Source organism: Eleutherodactylus coqui, chromosome 8, assembly GCF_035609145.1.
Source record: "Eleutherodactylus coqui strain aEleCoq1 chromosome 8, aEleCoq1.hap1, whole genome shotgun sequence".
NCBI classification, from domain to species: domain Eukaryota; kingdom Metazoa; phylum Chordata; class Amphibia; order Anura; family Eleutherodactylidae; genus Eleutherodactylus; species Eleutherodactylus coqui.
The window spans coordinates 173,875,182-173,894,009 of record NC_089844.1 but is presented as its reverse complement, the minus strand read 5'-3'; the positions used below and the strand labels follow the sequence as shown (position 1 = coordinate 173,894,009).

The 18,828-nt window shown below is 45.5% G+C and overlaps 1 protein-coding gene across 1 annotated transcript; it reads left to right on the top strand.

The window, feature by feature from the left end:
* The first annotated feature begins 287 nt into the window (after nucleotides 1–287).
* On the top strand, nucleotides 288–5,785 carry LOC136578025 (microfibril-associated glycoprotein 4-like). Its single transcript, XM_066577932.1, has 7 exons — nucleotides 288–307; nucleotides 1,768–1,813; nucleotides 2,857–2,929; nucleotides 4,306–4,463; nucleotides 4,657–4,753; nucleotides 4,850–5,044; nucleotides 5,535–5,785. The coding sequence occupies exons 1-7, from the start codon at nucleotides 288–290 to the stop codon at nucleotides 5,783–5,785; spliced, it is 840 nt and encodes a 279-aa protein (XP_066434029.1).
* Nucleotides 5,786–18,828: the final 13,043 nt, after the last annotated feature.

Here is an 18,828-nt window from a genome sequence, read left to right as displayed (position 1 = left end):
GAAAGGGTTTTTAACCCTTTCTGCCTTCTCCTTTACACATTACATAGCGCTCAATTAGCGCTATGTAATGCATAGAGATTCCGGCCGGCGATCATGTGACCGACGGTGTTACCTGACCCCCGGCGGTCACATGAATGCCGAGCCGGGAGCCTGCACTGTGGGACCTGCTTACCTGACCGGCGTCTTTCGCGTTCTCCTTCTGTCTTCTGGCCCGGCGATCATGTGACCACCATGTGCCACCTGACCCCAGCGGTCACATGATCGCCGAGTCGGGAGGCAGAAGGAGAATGCGGAAGACGCCTGACAGGTAAGCAGGTCTGACAGGTAAGCACCCTCTTGTCAGTTCAGGAGGGTGCAGGGAAAATGTATTTTTTCTCACCCATTTTCCCCAGCTCCAATTTATTTGGAGCTGGGGAGAATGGGTGAGAAAAAATAAATGGATTGGAAAGGGGTAATACTAATAAACAAATAGAACTGATCCACTAATCGGATCCCTAGATGTACTACATCCCTCAGGAACTACTCTAGAGGTCATTAATTACAACTCAGCTTTCATTTCTTACACAACTGAGGTAAAATAAAAGCTGTGCTGTGATTGGTTGGTATTTCTTATACTGCTGAGGTGAAATAAAAGCTGTACTGTGATTGGTTGCTACTGGCAACACAGATTTTCTTTAAAATCTCAATCCATGTTAATGTGTCTTTGGTTCAAGTTTTAATCCCAGGCAACGCCGGGTATCTCTGCTAGCTTAATAGTTACATACGTGTGGCAACGACATCTGCCCTCACGTGTCTACCCGATTGGGGAGGCCTCGCTTATGATGGCCTCGCCCTTCCCTCGCGTGACCTTGCTGTCCAATCACAGCCATTCATAGATTGCTCCAATCACAGCCATCCATGGCTGTGATTGGAGCATCCAGCACTGGCTGTGATTGGCTGAGCTGGCTGTCACTCAGCTGACTCAGCCAATCAGAGCAATCATTTGCTGGAGGCGAGGGATTTCAATCCCTGTCACTAGCAAGATGCTTTGCCAGCTTGACAAGTGTTCAGCAGACTACACAAAGGTCTGGAGAGTGGCCCCCGGGATACCAATGGCACCTGCAAGTTGGGTATTGTTTTTTTCTTCTCTCAGGTAATGTAGCTAGGGTGTTTAGCGCTGCCAAAAACACGACACCAAGTTGTGCCACATTTTCCGCAGCACTGAAACTGCTGCCCAATCATTTCAATGAATGATGCAGGGCTGAAAACGCTTGTGTGAACAGCCCATTGAAATGAATGGGAGCGTTGTACAGTGTTCAGCGCTGCGCTAAACACTGTACAAAAATGTGGTTTGGTGTGGTTTTTGGAATGTCTAGAACAAATTAATTGGATTTACATTGATTCCTATGGAAATATTCGCCTCGAGTTTCATTGGTTTCAAGTTTAGCCGATTGTTTTCGGACAGATTACCAATGAAACTAGAGGTTTGACTCTACTCTGCTCAGTTTTTCTTAGTTCCATTTGTTTCTGGTAAATCTGGATGACAATGATATTATTAACTAACTAGACAGATCTGCTATTCAGGGCAGAAAAGCCAGGAGACCCCAATGCACCCCGTGTGAAAAATTAATACAGAAGAAGGGAATTTAAATACAAAAATCCATCCTCTATTCTAGTAAGATCTATTTATCTTCTGCTTTGGCTCTGACTTATCAGGAAGGTCACGTTGAGTTAATATTGGGTCTAGTGCATGCGTAATGACATGTGACCTTGTCCTTTATAATGCAGAGACCTGAGCGCCTTTGCCAGTCTAAAAGTATCCACGATCATGAAGGTAAGGGCCTTTTTACACTGTACAATATCATTCAGATTCTCGCTGGAGTCCAGAAATCTGAACAATAATTGTTCAGTTTGAATGCTTGCATAGTCTGAACGACGAACTAGACTTCATCTGTCTTTCGGATGGTGCAGGCATAAAAAATTCAAACGCCAATCTGCCATCTAAACAGGCAGTCGTTCACTTATGAACAACTACCTGTTTACTGTGCATGGAGGCGGGTAGGAGGGAAAGATCGCTGGCCCACTCCACCTCTATTCACTGAGCGATGATCGTTCCAGTGTACTTGCATAGGAATGATCATCACTGGGACAACTTCAGATGCTTCTGTGTCTGACCGTCGTCCTCTGGAAAAAGGCCATAAATAGAGTTAAGCGAACATACTCTGCCGAGCTTGATGCTCATTCGAGTATTAGCGTACTCGATAGTGCTCGTTACTTGAACGAGCATCAAATCGTGTTTGACCCGGCCCCAGCTTTTGGCTGCTCCCTGCTGTGACGTGCCTGTTTTGGCCCCTCCCCACCGTGAAGCAGTGCGCGTCATTTGAAAATTTGGGGTCTGGCAGGAAGGGGAAGGGGTAGAGGGAGAGGGAGAGGGTGAGAGAGAGAGAGAGACCAAGGGGAAAAAAAAGCTCAGGACCCGGCGTCCCATATACAAAAATGCTTGAGTCTCCCATTGTAGTCAATGGGGTTCGTTACTCGAGTAGAGCTCTCGAATTTTACGAAAAGCTCGACTCGAATAGCGCGGACCCTAGCATTTGGGTGCTTGCTCATCTCTAACCATAAGTACAGAGCTCCGTGGGGACAGGTGATATAATGTTAGAGCACTCGACATACCATTCTTTCTCCTTGCTGGGTTATGAGTTTTCTACTTATGTCGTTTGACCGTGATAACCAGTCTCTGCAGACCCCAATGAGGTTTATCCATAGTGATGTAACCCTCTGTTTCAGTTTGATGTCGTGATTCACAGTTCAATTATTTGCAATACTTTTCTGTATTAATTTTTTTTTTTTTAATTAACATAATTCTCCTCCAATCAGAAGCTCCTGCTGAATTTCACCATCCTCCTACTGCTGCAGAGTAGTCGTTCTGCGCCTCTGAACCAAGCTCATCGTGAGTATGGCATCACTCCTCTGGTACAGTGATGTTATCTCCATGCAAAGCTAAAACAATGGGTGTAATGAGATTGAGCCGATGTCTAGAGAAGTAATTTGGGTGCTGAAATCCTTAACTTTTTGATTTATTGTTTCAAGTGAATTTATATCACCATTAGTAAGAGGTGCTTCAACTGTAGTGGCCCGGAGGGTACTAGAGGATAGCCACTCACTCATTGGTCCTGAAATACCTTGCTTATGTGCTCCTGGCTAAACATAGGAGGTATCGTAGATAGGAGAGACCCTGACTTTCCCCTACTTCATGGGCTAAAGCTATTCTGCGTCTCAACAGCTAGCTCCTATTGGCTACTTGCCATTCAATTCCCTCATTGGTAGAGGGGGAGGAGCAGAGACGGTTGTGGGTTGTTGTCAGGACATGGAGGGGAGAGGCACAAGGAGGGGACATGGAGGGGAAGCATTCGGCACAAGTGCAAAGTGGATTGCAAGGATCTGGGAACCATCTATAGAAGAGTGAGTCGTACAAGCCCCTGTTAAATACAAAAGTCAAGGAAAGTGCAAGCGGCCATATCTGAGTAACTCCATTATCTACTGAATAATCCTAAGCAAAGCATCCTGCAGATAACGAGGACTGAAGGGATTCTTTTCTGGGTGATTTCTGAATAGAGAGAGAGTGTTGACGAGAAACTGTTTGTGATATTCTGTGCTCGGAGCATTGTTAAAGTTCAACTGCATAATCTCATCTGCAACACTACGAACTGTTAATTGTTAGAGTGTTAAAAAGTGCTTAGTAAACTGTGTGCCTTCGGTTTACACCCCAAGCTACGTGGACTCATCTAAGTCATTTCATTTCCATCCGACCGAGTTCACCCTCAAAGGTACTAAGTGAAAAAAATGTTAATTTAGCTATTATAATCATTCTGCCTATTCCACTGTGAGCGACCAAGCTAGGCAACTTTCCGCCATTGTTAGGAGAGATTGCAGAGACACCCGTGTAATCCATCTTGTTTACCCGTGGTCTCCCCCACAACGGCCAGCCTTCCACTTGGACACCGCAAAACAATCTCTTGCTCATACACGAGCGTTGTCAGCCCTGAGCAATTTGATATCATCCATGGGTGATGAAGGTGGATCTCTACTAACTGTCATCCAATTCTAACATCATGGGTGAGCCAGTAAGACAAAAAGGGAATGAGATAATTACGTGGACGATTTAAAGGGACATTTTTTTCATAGAGGGTGAATCATGAAATTTGCTTTTTAATGCATTGTGTAGGAATTTTATCAACTGGCTTCAGATTTTCTTATGGTAAAATGTGATAAAATCTCCAGCTGGAACTGATATAGAAGACATCCTTATGTGTCTTCTACTCCTAGTCAATAGCTGCATAAATTCCTGCAGCCCCCGTGACTGCTCTGATGTGTCGGCCCAGGGTCTGACAGTGGATGGTGTGTACCTGATATATCCAGGTGGTGGGAACTTTCCTCCAGTCCCAGTGTATTGTGACATGACCAGTGATGGAGGACCCTGGACGGTGAGTAACGGCAGCGACTTCTGATATTGTTAACTTACATAGGTAGAAGATACCTTTCCCTAACACAACCCCACTACATCATCCTTTAGGGGTCTTACTCTAGCAAGTCTTTATATGTTCTTTTTCATTATATCCACTCCTAACTTACTCAGACTTTTGAACATCCTTTTAATGGCAATGTCCTCCTCTTCAGGTGTTTCAGAAGAGGTTTGATGGCAGTGTGAACTTCTATCGTGGTTGGAAGGAATACAAGAACGGGTTTGGGACAGCAGATGGAGAATACTGGTTGGGTATGGATATGCTTCCTTTTATGTATCCCATATAATCCTGTAATATGTGAAATAACAAGAGAAAACACTACAAGCCCTCTTGTCTATTATCTCCAGGTCTGCAGAACATTCACATGATCACTCAGAAGAGGCCATATCGTCTTAGAATCGACCTAATGGATTTTGATAATGATGCTCGATACGTGACCTATGACAGCTTTTCTCTATCACCATTAGCCATTGATCCAGAGGAGGATGGGTACAAGCTGTATATTGGTGCATTTCAAGAGGGTGACTCCAACAAACCTATTGGTAAGTGGCCTACATCTTTGGGAACGTGAGATGACTTTGTTCTTCTGCTTTAAGTACTGGTGAAAATGAAGGCTTCTCCTCTACTTTCCTGATACCCTACACTCTTTGTCCTCCACTTTCTCACCCCTAAATTCCAGGCTTCAGCTGCCTTCATTTTATTAACCACTTTACTTCTGTGATCTCCCACCCACAAAACCCAGCAGTGTCTACATTAAGCCACCAAGTTGCTTTTTTGGAGCTGCAGTGCAAAATGATTTGGTAATCAGTAAAATGTAATAACCAGCCTTCTCTTGGGATCAATATGATTTTAAGGGAGTAACTATGGTCTCGTAGAAGGGGAAAAAGTCTTCTCGAAAACAAAACTGTGAGATATTATACCACAATCATTGATGCTTACAAAGGTCTAAGATGGTGTAGGAGATTACTATAGGCTTGCTGTACAATAAAATCCTCTTAATATGAACTTTCTTATACATTCTTGCCTCAACAGGAGATTCACTGAATTCTCAGAACAAGATGAGTTTTTCCACTCAAGATGATGACAGAGATGAATTTGCAGGTAACTGTGCAGTTATTTACAGTGGAGCCTCTTGGTACAATAACTGTCAGAAGGCCAACCTAAATGGCCTATACCTAAAGGGAAGAAATTACCAGTTTGCAAAGGGAATGACTTGGAAATCATGGAAAGGGCAATACTACTCACTGAAGGCATCTGAGATGAAGATCGCCCGGAAGGTCTAAGCTATTGATGTCTTATTGATTATCTATGAAGAAGAACAATAATTTTCATCACTATGAGGCCATGGACCACACAGCATCCATGACTGGTGCCATCGGCAGAGTCAAGAAAGACTTCAAGGAGCAGAAGATGCAATTAAATACCTTTGCATCTATGAAATCAGAAAGTTTTATGTTTCTTATATCTATCCCAAAAATATACAAGACTTGGGTGAAGGAATCGTATCCAATCTGCTTTTATCGGCAGCATCTCCATTGATTCTCCTAGGACAGTGTTTTCCAAACTCCAGTCCTCCCAGACCCCAACAGGTCATGTTTTCAGGATGTCCATTAGCAAGAACACCTGTGGCAATGCCTGAGGCACCAACAATAATTACATCACCTGTGCAATACTGAGGAAATCCTAAAACTTATCTGTTGGGGGTCTGTGAGGACTGGAGTTGGGGCACTATCCTAGATATACACTGCCGGTCAAAAGTTTAAAAATACCTCAATTTTTCCATTTATTTTTGGCATCAAAACTCTTCAAGTCCAACAAATGTCAAATAGTTCAAAAGTAAGTTAACCCCTTAGTGACGAAGCCTGTTTGCGCCTTAGTGACGGAGCCAAATTTTGGAAATCTGACTGAGTCGTTCAACATAGCATAACTCCGTAAAGGCTTTGCATAGCCAAGCGATTCTGACATTGTTTTTTCACCACATGTTGTGCTTCATTTAGGTGGTAAAGAGACCGATAGAATTTGTGTATATTTATTAATAGTGCCAATATTGGAAAAATTTTGAGAAAATTGTCATTTTTTTCACATTTTCAACTGTAATATCTCAAATATGTGCAAACATACTGTACAAATTTTTGATAAGATATATATTTCAATCTGTTTACTTTATTCTGAATGCACGTTTGAAAAACTTTTGTGTTTTTTTTTTTTTAGCCATTTAGATGACCTACAAATTTAACATTACTTTTCAGCATTTTGAGGAACACTTTGTTTTCTTACAGCAAGCCAAGTTGGCAAAAGCTCATGAGTGTCAGAATGATAGATACCCCCCCAAATGACCCCATTTTAAAAACTACACACCTTAGTGTATCCACTGAGGGGGGTCAGGAGTATTTGGACCCCACAGTTTTTTTTCAGGAATTATTTAAATTTAGAGGAGCAAAAATAAAATTTCATATTTTTGCAAATATGTCATTTTAAAGACATATTTTTTTCCTATAGTGCATATGAAAATGAGGATTTACACCCCAAAATGGATACCCCTGTTTCTCCCGTGTTCAGAGACATACCCCTTGTGCATACAGACATAAGATTAGGGCCACAACGGGGCCCAAAACGAAAGGCGTAGCAGTGTCTTTCAGAACAGAAATTTTGCTTGAAGGCGTTTTAGGCCCCATAGCACTTTTGTAGAGCTCTTGAGCGTCCAAAACCATAGAGAACCCCCACAAATGACCCCATTTTGAAAACTAGACTCCTTAATGAATTTATCTAGGGGTGTACTGCCCATTTTGACCACACAGATTTTGAATGAATTCAAGCAAAGCAAAAGGAAAAAATTGTGATTTTCGTTTTTTTTTTTTGGCAATTCTGTCATTTTTAAAAACAGTTTTTTTGTACAGCACACACATGAATGAAGCCTTTCACCCCAAAATGGATACCCCTGTTTGTCCCGTGTTCAGAGACATACTCATTGTGGCCCTAATCTTTTGTCTGGATGCACAACGGGGCCCAAAATGAAAGGAGTAGTCGGTGGCTTTAGAACAGAAATTCAGCATGAAGTTTATTTAGGCCCCATTGCCCACTTGTAGAACTCTTGAGCAGCCAAAACGACAGAGAACCCCCACAAATGATCCCATTTTGAAAACTAGACCCCTTAGGCCTCCTTCCCACGAGCGTGACGGGGTCCGCCGCGTAAAATTACGCAGTGAAGCCCGTCACGGCGCCCCCCAGAGCCCCTATACTTACCTGCGGGAGATAGCGTGAAATCGCTTCCCCGCCCGTCACCGCCGCGTCACCGCCGCGTCACCGCCGCGTCACCGCCCACCACCGCCGCGTCACCGGCCGTGTCACGTGCACGGCCGGCCGTGTCACGTGACGCGGCCGGCCGCGTCATTTGGCGTCATATGACGCGCGGCGGTGGGCGGGAAAGCGTTTTTTCACGCTATCTCCCGCTGGTTACAGCGGGAGATAGCGTGAACGGACGGCTTCCATTGACTGCAATGGAAGCCGTCAGTGCGTACAGCCCGTCCTCACCCGCAGAAAATAGAGCATGCTGCGGGTGAGGACGGGAGAAATCGCGGTGCGTAATTCCGCGCTGGAATTACGCATCGTGAGCATTGTGCTATTAGGTTCAATAGAACCTAATAGCTGCGGGCAACGCAGCGGATTTTCGCCGCGAATTATGCGGCGGAAATCCGTTCGTGGGAAGGAGGCCTTAACGAATTTATCTAAGGGTGTACTGTGTACTTTTACCCTACAATTTTTGAATAAATATAAGCAAAGCAGTAGGAAAAATTACAATTTTCTTTTTTTTTGGCAGTTGTGTCAATTTAAAAACTGGTTTTTTATACAGCGTACATAGGAATGAAGACTTTCACCCCAAAATGTGTTCAGAAACATACACATTGTACCCCTAATCTACTTAAAGGAAACATGGCTAGGACTATTTGATTTCAAGGTACAACTGAATAAATTCCAACTGAATGAATCTAAGCAAAGCAGAAGGAAAAAATTATGATTTTCATTTTTTTGGCAATTTTGTCAATTTAAAAACTGTTTTTTTTTGTACAGTGCACATAGGAATGAAGACATTCACCCCAAAATGGATACCCCCGTTTGTCCCATGTTTAGAAACATACCCCTTGTAGTCCTAATCTACTTACAGGACCCATGGCAAGGCCTGTAATGGAGGGAACACCCGTTGGATTGCAGGGCACAACTGAATAAATTCCAGGCCGCATTGCTCACTTGTACGGAATGAAAATTGACACATTAAAAAATTCCTCCCCGCCCCCCCTCCCCCTTTGAGCCCTTTTTGGCATTCCCCAAATCTTAGATAAAAGTAATAATGTGAACTGTGTGGTATTTCCGAAGACAGGGGTAATTACGGAGGCTGGTTGGGATGGGCACATGGGGCAATAAAACCGGTATCCCCCCTCCTCTCATGCTTTTTTGGGGGTATTTTTTTACCTCAGCGGCGGGTATGGGGTGTAAAGTGGCGCACTGTGAGTCTCCGTAAGCCTGCTGAGGTGCAGCGGTCTCACACAGAAGGCACTCAACAAGCTGCTCCTGGAACTGCATGAAGGTGAGCGTTCCCGGGGCTTCTTGTAAAATACGTATTAGAGGTAGCGGTCTGAATAACGCCAGGCTCACGCGGCTGTATGTGGAATCCGCTTGCGGAGGCCCGCAGCGGATTCCAGCTGTGAGCCCGGCTGTGACCCTGCGTACGGCCACGTAATTTACTTTTCTTTCCACTTTATTGCGATTGGCGCTATCCATTGGATAGCGATAACGCCGATCGCATTGCCGGGGGGGGCTGCCCGCAGCTCCATGCTGTCGGCTACCTGCGGGCACCGACAGCATGGAGCTGTCACGTCCTCACCTAAGAGGGCTTTAATTCAAAGAGGATGTATGTTTTTACGTCCTCTAGGATTAAAGCCCACTTATTGAGGACGTAAAAAGGCAATGGGGGGTCACTAAGGGGTTAAAACAAAAATATTATGAAATTTTATCCTGAAGCGCAACAACAGTCTGAACTTATGATTTTAAGTAAAGGCCTTTTTTTGGGAACATATCAGGGACAGCTGCTTTGCAATACAGAAAGAAAATTATGGTTTGAAATTGGTTGCAAATAGAGATTAGCGAACTTAATCGTTAAGGGCGATTTCGCAATTGAGCATCGCTATTTTCGAGTACCTGACCACTCAGGTGAAAAGATTCGGGGGCGCTGGGGGTGAGCGGGGGGTTGCAGAGGGGAGTGGGGGGTGAGAGAGAGAGCTCCCCCCTGTTCCCCACTGCTACCCCCCCCCCCCCCCCCCCGCTCTACCACGCCGCCCCTCGAATCTTTTCACCCAAGTAGCCAGGTACTCAAAAATAGCGATGCTCAATTGCGAAATCGCCCTTAACGAGTACATTCGCTCATCTCTAGTTGCAAACTATTCTTACATTTGTCCCAATGTTTGTAGATTACTTTCAAGCCCTCTGATTATGTATAACCAGTGTTGGAACAGACTGCATTACAACATCCTCTAGGGCAGGATTTGGACAGTTTAGCTCTTCAAGACAGAGGACATTGCCTTTTTCTTGCAATTAACTAAAGAAGGCAGACAAACAATTATAACCCTTAGAAGTTGCCAAGAAAGCTAAGGTGGCACTCAGTAGTTTCCTATTTCATCAAAAGCCACTTGGAAGCTGCAGGAAACTCTGAGAGGAAGAGGTCTGGCCGACCAAAGGCCATGATAAAATCAGATGAGAAGTTTTTGAGAGGCAATAGTTTGCCTCACAGCACAAAATTTTCAAGCACAGCTTATGCAGCAAAAATAAATGAGTTTCTATTTCAACTGTGAAGAGAAGACTTCTATCTGCAGGTAGAGTATCAATAAGAAGAAGGGCGTACCTAAAGATTCAGGAGCCCGGGTGCAAAAGTTCAGCTTGGGCTTCCCCCCACCTGTACCTATACTTAAACCGTGCTGCACACAGTTACAAATGCATCTATATCTATATATAAAGACGAAAGCCCTGACTGACTGACTCACTAACTGACTGACTGACTCGCCACTAATTCTCCAACTTCCCGATGTCGTAGAAATATGAAATTTGGCACAAGCATAGATTATGTCCAAAATAGGAAAAGCTAATGGGTCCGAACTCGATTATTCAATTTTAAGCGCAAAATAATTAGCCTCCAAATTTTACGTACATAATCCAATTCTCTCACTTCCCGATGTCGCAGAAACTTGAAACTTAGCACGAGCATTTCTTATTTCATAAAAAGGAAAAGGTATTGGGTCCCAACTCAATTATTCAATTCTAAGTGCAAAAAAAAATAGTATTCAAATTTTACATACGTAATCTGATTCTCTCACTTCCCCATGCAACAAATAAATACACAAATTTTTACCGCACAAATGTGAAATTTGCCATGACCATTCTTTGCGTACTAAATATTGGAAATTTAAAGGGTTGCAACTTGATTATGTAATGTAATAACACACATCTGTATTGCACAAACTTAAAATTTGGCATGACCATTTCTATGTTATGTAACTAATAACATATCTGCACCCCGCAATATATGAGACAGTTATCATCTCAGCAAAACAAAACGCATTTAGAAATATGAGTATATACTGACAGGAATAAAACTGACTGTCGTATGTACTGAAAGGCTGTAAAGTACAAAAGGAAGTGGACATGGACTGCTGGGATGGAGTATGCCTTTAAGTATAACAAGGGGCTGCAACCTTCAGTCTGGGTAGGAAATTTGAATAAAAAGGGGCGTTACTTTTCAGGGTAAAAATGAGGAGAGTATGTGAGGTGGCACATTCTGTGGGGTGACATTATCACATACAGTCTGAGATAAATCTCTTTCCTATCTGCCTATACACTGAGAGGAATCTATCTGATCTGTGTGTTATGAGCAGCGTGTGAGAGGTGGCACATTCTGTGGGGTGACATTTTCACATACAGTCTGAGATAAATCTCTCTCCTATCTGCCTATACACTAAGAGGAATCTATCTGATCTGTGTGTTATGAGCAGCGTGTGAGAGGTGGCACATTCTGTGGGGTGACATTTTCACATACAGTCTGAGATAAATCTCTCTCCCATCTGCCTATGCACTGAGAGGAATCTATCTGATCTGTGTGTTATGAGCAGCGTGTGAGAGGTGGCACATTCTGTGGGGTGACATTTTCACATACAGTCTGAGATAAATCTCTCTCCTATCTGCCTATGCACTGAGAGGAATCTATCTGATCTGTGTGTTATGAGCAGCGTGTGAGAGGTGGCACATTCTGTGGGGTGACAGTTTCACATTCAGTCTGAGATAAATCTCTCTCCTATCTGCCTATACACTGAGAGGAATCTATCTGATCTGTGTGTTATGAGCAGTGTGTGAGGTGGACATTCTGTGGGGTGACATTTTCACATACAGTCTGAGATAAATCTCTCTCCTATCTGCCTATACACTGAGAGGAATCTATCTGATCTGTGTGTTATGAGCAGCGTGTGAGAGGTGGACATTCTGTGGGGTGACATTTTCACATACAGTCTGAGATAAATTTCTCTCCTATCTGCCTATACACTGAGAGGAATCTATCTGATCTGTGTGTTATGAGCAGCGTGTGTGAGGTGGACATTCTGTGTAGTTTTCATATATGATCCAGCCCCTTTGCATAAGCTTTCCAAGCATGACTCACTTCCTGGACTATGTGAAAATTTGTTTGTAGCCCCTTAGGCTGTTCATGTTTTTTTGTTGCATATTTGAACCACAATTAAAAAACACATTAAAAAACCTGCATGTGGTATTCATGCATTTTTAAGAAACTGCACACACTAGTAAAAACTGCATGTGGATTTTAGACAACACATGCAGTTTTAACAAAAAAAAAACGCATGCAATTTATGAAAATTGCATGCAGATTGTCGATGCATTTTTAAATTGTGTGTAAAGTATGCAATCATATACAGGAGATACCCAGGTTATACCAGCATGGTCCATATTACTATATACAAAAGATATATAACTTATACCAGCTGTACACATATAATTATATACAGAAGATACCGAGGTTATACCAGCATGCTCCATATCATTATATACAGAAAAGGTATAACTTATACTAGCTATACACATATAATTATATACAGGAGCTACCCAGATTATACCAGCACATATATAATTATATACAAAAGATACACAGGTTATATTGGCATGCTCTATCAAAATACTAACGACTACCTGTCCGTGAGTGACTGTGTGAGTTACATGCTCCACGCCCTGATCACATAATGGTGATGTCATCAAAGGTCCTAGAACATAGAACATGCAGAGCCTGACAGCAGTCGTGTGCTTACAGCACTTGTGATGATGTCATTGTCATGTGATCAGTCACCTGTGTGGGAGGAGTCTGGGATCACATGACCAGGGGGCAATCCATGTGTGCAGGACTCTGCTGTGCTGCTTGTGATCCCTGTTTATGGGATAAAAATGTATGTAGCAGAGCTGTATGTGATGTACATGTAGCAGAGCTGTGTATGTGATGTGTATGTAGCAAAGCTGTGTGTGTGTGACGTGTACATGTTGCAGAGCTGTGTGGCACATTGCACCACCAGAAACACTGGGGCTATAATTTTCTAATAATTACTACTATCACTATATAGAGGAGATGTATACTATATACCAGCTGTATATATATGATTATATACAGAAGATACTTGTATATTATTACGTATACAGGTATCTCCTGTATATATACATTTCGTGTCTATAGTGATATAGATCATGCTGGTATGACCTGGGTGTTTACTATATATGTGCAGCCGGTACAACTTATACAGTATAACTTACCATATATATAATTACATACTCACATACCTTGTTGTACTGCATGGTCCGCTTCCCTCCTCCACTATCAGAATCCACTGACCCGACCAATTAAAGGGTCTGGAAGTGCACCGATAGACTGCAGTTGGGAGGAATCACAACTGCAGTCTTTCAGTGAAAGGGAGGACTGCGCACTGGGAGAGTCTGACAGCTGCCTTGAGAAGTGGCCCTCCACTCCCTGAGTGCCATCCATAGCCTGGCCTCAAGTCACGGTGGTAAAGCAGTAAATTGCAGGGGCTCTGCAATTGTAAACACTAGCGGTACGCCAGTGAGTAAGAAAGTTGCTCCTAAGATTGCAAAAATTTTTAAAAAGTGTTGCGCGGGCTAAGAAACACCTCCAGTGGACTACAGAAGAAGGTCTTGTAGACTGAAGAATCAAAATTCGACATTTTTGGTACATCAAAAAGTGGTTTTGTTAACTGTCGAGTAGGTGAGAGGATGGTTCCTGAGTGTGTGAAACCAAAAAATCAAACATGGTGGTGTCAGGACAGTGTCCGGGATATGGGGGTCCCTGAGAAATCCCGCAACCCCTGTCCCTGCCTACTTGCCTCCCTGGGCTAACCCCCAGGGCGACAACTGGGCGGTGGTCCCTACCCTCACTAGGGAATCGGGACACGGGAAGACAAACAGACACTGAAGACAAACAAACGGTAGAATGGTCAGACAATCCGGGTCGGCAACAGGAGGGTACGCAGTACAGAGGGGAAGGCAAAAACGTAGTCAAGTCCAAGAGCAGAAGGCAGAAAAGCCGGGGTCACAAGAGCAGTCAAAATAGATGCGGGTGCAGCTGGAGAACCAAACTAACATGGACAAGGGCTGGAAGGAAAACACATACATTTAAATGCTGTCAGAGCTCCCGCCCCAGCAGCTGATTGGGGCGGGGAGCCAGACAGCAGCAGGGCTCATCAAGGAGGTGCTGGGGACACGCTCCCAGCCTTGCTGAACAGACAGTTACCAAGGAAGCATGCTTGGTAGTCAAGGAAGTAGAGAAGCACCTGCTGCCTCCCTAGCAACCCGGCGGCGACCAGTTTTACAGCGGCCCGGGGAGATCACTAGAACCGGGGCTCCCCTACGCCGCACTCCTGTAACCCGGGTGGCAGGACCGGTGGTGTGGGCACAGCAGCCCCGAGAGTTGCTGGTTCTGACAGTACCCCCCCCCCCCTTCTACGGGGGGACACCGGACCCCCATGGCCAGGAGCGGGCTTAAGCAGGAAAGCCCTGTGGAACGATCGGATGGCGCATGAACATCCCTGGCAGGGACCCACGTCCTATCCTCAGGGCCAAACCTTCTCCAGTGGACCAGGTATTGTAGCACACCTCTAACCCGTCGGGCATCAACAAGCCTTTCCATTTCATACTCCAGTTCCCCCTGTACCAGAAAAGGAGGGGGCGGGTTCTGGGTGGGTAGAACTGGAGTCACGTACTTTTTAAGCAAGCTTTTATGAAAAACCTTGTGGACCTTCCAGGAGTCAGGAAGTGACAACTTATACGACACCGGGTTGATAACCTGCGAAACAGTAAATGGGCCAATGAACCAAGGAGCAAGTTTCAGGGAGGGAACCTTAAGTCTCAGATTCTTGGATGACAATAAAACTTGCTCCCAGACCACAAAAGGTGCCGAGATAGTACATCTTTTCTTAGCGTATTTACGCAGTTTCTCTTGGGAACCCTGAAGGTTCTTACGAACCTGGGCCCAAACTGTGCACCATTCCTCAGAGGATATGTCCGCGGCCAGATTGTTCGAGACAAAAGGAGTAGAAAACGAGAACCGGGGATGGAACCCATAGTTACAAAAAAAGGGTGACAATTGGGACGACGAGTTAACATGGTTGTTAATAGCAAATTCGGCGAGAGGTAAGTAGTTGGCCCACTGAAACTGGTTATCAGAGACAAAAAGTCGCAGGTACTGGATAAGTTCTTGATTCATCCGTTCCGTTTCCGTTACTCTCGGGATGGAAGGCGGAGGAAAAAGACAAATAAAAATTTAGATTTTTACAGAAAGCTCGCCAGAAGCGAGTGACGAACTATACCCCTCTATCTGACACAATATCCTCGGGGATCCCATGTAGCCGAACAATCTCCTTGATGAACATTTCAGACAGAAGTTTGGCGTTAGGCAACTTGCAAAGCGGAACGAAATGTGACATTTTAGAGAAACGGTCAACTATGACCCAAATGACCATATTCCCCAGCGAGGATGGCAGATCAGTAATAAAATCCATGGACAAATGGGACCATGGCCTGGACGGAATGGGCAAGGGAAGAAGAGAACCCTTAGGACGTCTCCTGAGATTCGTCCCCCTTATGCAAACCGGGCACGCGGACACAAATAACCATACATCCCTGGCCATATGCGGCCACCAATAGACTCTGGATACTAAATCTAGAGTACCCCTGATACCGGGGTGTCCAGCTAGGACTGAAGCATGTGTCTCCTCTAACACTTTCAATCTCTGACAACGGAACAAAAAATTTGCCTTCCGGAAGGGCTTCAGGGGCAGATTGTTGAGCGGCGTGTATGAGAGGTGAAAGGTCGGAGGAGACAGCAGCAAGGACCACCCCAGGGGAGAGAATACTCTCAGGCTCAGACTCGGAAGGTTCCGGGGAACCAAAACTCCTAGACAGGGCATCTGCCTTGACATTCTTTGAGCCGGGTCTATAACAAAATTGAACCGAGAGAAAAACAAGGCCCAGCGGGCTTGCCAAGCATTTAACCTCTTAGCGGAATCTAAATAGGTGAGGTTTTTATGGTCTGTGAGTACCGTGATCTGGTGACGAGCTCCTTCCAAAAAATGCCTCCACTCCTCAAAAGCCCACTTAATAGCCAGCAATTCCCGGTTGCCTATGTCGTAGTTCCGTTCAGTGGAAGAGAACTTTCTAGAAAAATAGGCACACGGTCTAAGGTTAGTGAGTGTGGAGGGACCTTGGGACAGTACCGCTCCCACACCAAACTCTGAGGCATCTACCTCCACCACAAACGGGCAGGACAGATCCGGTTGTACTAGGACGGGCGCTGAAGAGAACGCCACCTTTAGGGTATCGAAGGCCCTAAGAGCATCAGAAGACCAGGTACTCACATCTGCTCCCTTTCTGGCGAGGTCTGTTAGAGGTTTAGCCACCACGGAGAAGTCTTTAATGAACTTGCAATAGTAATTGGCGAAGCCTAGGAAGCGTTGAAGAGCTTTCAAGGTACCTGGCTGGGCCCACTCCGTGATGGCTTTCACCTTCCCAGGATCCATCTGGAAGTCGCATGGCGTGATGATATACCCTAAGAATTATATCTTTTGTACCCCAAAAACACATTTCTCGAGCTTAGCAAACAGCTTCTTACGACTGAGTCGAGCTAGCACGGTCTGAACATGAGTACGGTGACTCGGCAAGTCGGAGGAAAAAATCAGAATGTCGTCTAGATATACAACAAGGAACACCCCCATGATATCCTGAAACACAGAATTCATGTACCCTTGAAAAATGGCGGGGGCGTTACACAATCCAAAAGGCATTACTAGGTATTCAAAATGACCGAGAGGCGTATTGAAGGCGGTTTTCCACTCATCCCCCTCCCGAATGTGAATGAGGTTGTATGCTCCCCTGAGGTCAAGTTTAGAAAACCATTGGGCACCAGCGACTAGGTTGAGGAGGTCAGGAATGAGCGGAAGAGCATACTGGTTTCTGACTGTGATTTTATTTAGTTCTCTATAGTAAATACAGGGCCGGAGACCCCCATCCTTTTTCTCGACGAAGAAAAACCCGGCACCCACCGGGGATTCTGAGGGCCGGATGTGCCCCTTGGCCAAGCTGTCCTGGATATAGTCCCTCATGGATTCTCTCTCTGGAACTGTAACATTATAAATGCGGCCCTTTGGAAGTTTGGCCCACGGAATCAAACCGATTTTACAGTCTCATTCCCTACTAGGGGTCAGGGCTTCAGATAATTGCTTGGAGAAAACGTCTGAGAACTCAGAGAGGTGATCTGGTAGGGGAATTCCCTCGCAGGTGGAGATCCCCACCTCCACCGGACATAGGTGGTTGGCACAGCGGGGACCCAACTCTACCAGTTCCAACGTGTCCCAATTTACTACCGGATTGTGCTCCCGGAGCCAGGGGAGACCTAGGACGACGTCCACAGACAAATCTCTCATCACCAGAAATGTGCAGGTTTTAACATGTAGGGCTCCTATAGTAAACCTTACCTCAGGGGTAACCAGATTAACTACCCCTGCCTGCAATGGAGTGGAGTCCACTCCTGAAACAAAAATCGGAGTCTCTAAGCGTAACAAAACCCCGGACAGCTGAGCAACGAAATTAAAGTTAACGAAATTAGCAGCAGCTCCAGAATCAACGAAGGCTTGCCCAGTACGGTGGAAAGAATGGAATTCTAGGGTGCAGGGCATTAACATTTTGGACAACACAGGGAGTACCTTGGCTCCTAGACAGTCCTCCCGACAACTGCCTAGGAGCGGAAGTTTTCCTGCCATGCCTTCTTAGCGCAGGTTGCAATGCGGTGACCCGGCTCACCACAGTAAAAGCAGAGATTCTTCTTCAGGCAATATTCCCGTCATTGCTTGGGGTTCATGGCTCCCAGCTCCATGGGCTCGGTGGTGGGAGGTGAAAAAGTTGGGTCAGTAGAAGAAGTGGGCGTGGAGAGTGGAGTGGTCCGAGCGGCGTGTCTGGCCCTCAAACGTCGGTCGGCCCGAATAGCCAGCGACATGGCTTGCTCCAGGGTTCTTGGCTCCGGGTGGGCCACGAGTAGGTCCTTAAGACCCTCAGACAGACCGGCCAAAAATAAGTCTTTTAGGGCGGCATCATTTCACCCGGATTCCGTACAATGTTGGCGGAATTGGGAACTGTAGTCCTCCGCCATCTTGCAACCCTGGCGCAGGGCCAAAAGCTTGGAGACTGCGTAGCTGGCCCGGTCGGGTTCGTCATAAATTTGCTGCCACTTGTACCTGTAGCTGCAAGCGGGCGGTTAGGTTCTGGACAAGGTTCGTAAGGACCTGGACCTGGTTCGCTAAAGCCACCACGGCCTCCATCGAGGGGTTCAAAGTTGCCGGGCGGATACAAGGGTCTGACCTTCCTTCGGCCAGTGTTACTGTCAGGACAGTGTCCGGGATATGGGGGTCCCTGAGAAATCCCACAACCCCTGTCCCTGCCTACTTGCCCCCCCGGGCTAACCCCCAGGGCGACAACTGGGCAGCTGTCCCTACCCTCACTAGGGGCGCGGGACACAGGAAGACAAACAGACACTGAAGACAAACAAACGGTAGAGTGGTCAGACAATCCGGGTTGGCAACAGGAGGGTACGCAGTACAGAGGGGAAGGCAAAAACGTAGACAAGTCCAAGAGCAGAAGGCAGAAAAGCCGGGGTCACAAGAGCAGTCAAAATAGACGCGGGTGCAGCTGGAGAACCAAACTAACACTGGCAAGGGCTGGAAGGAAAACA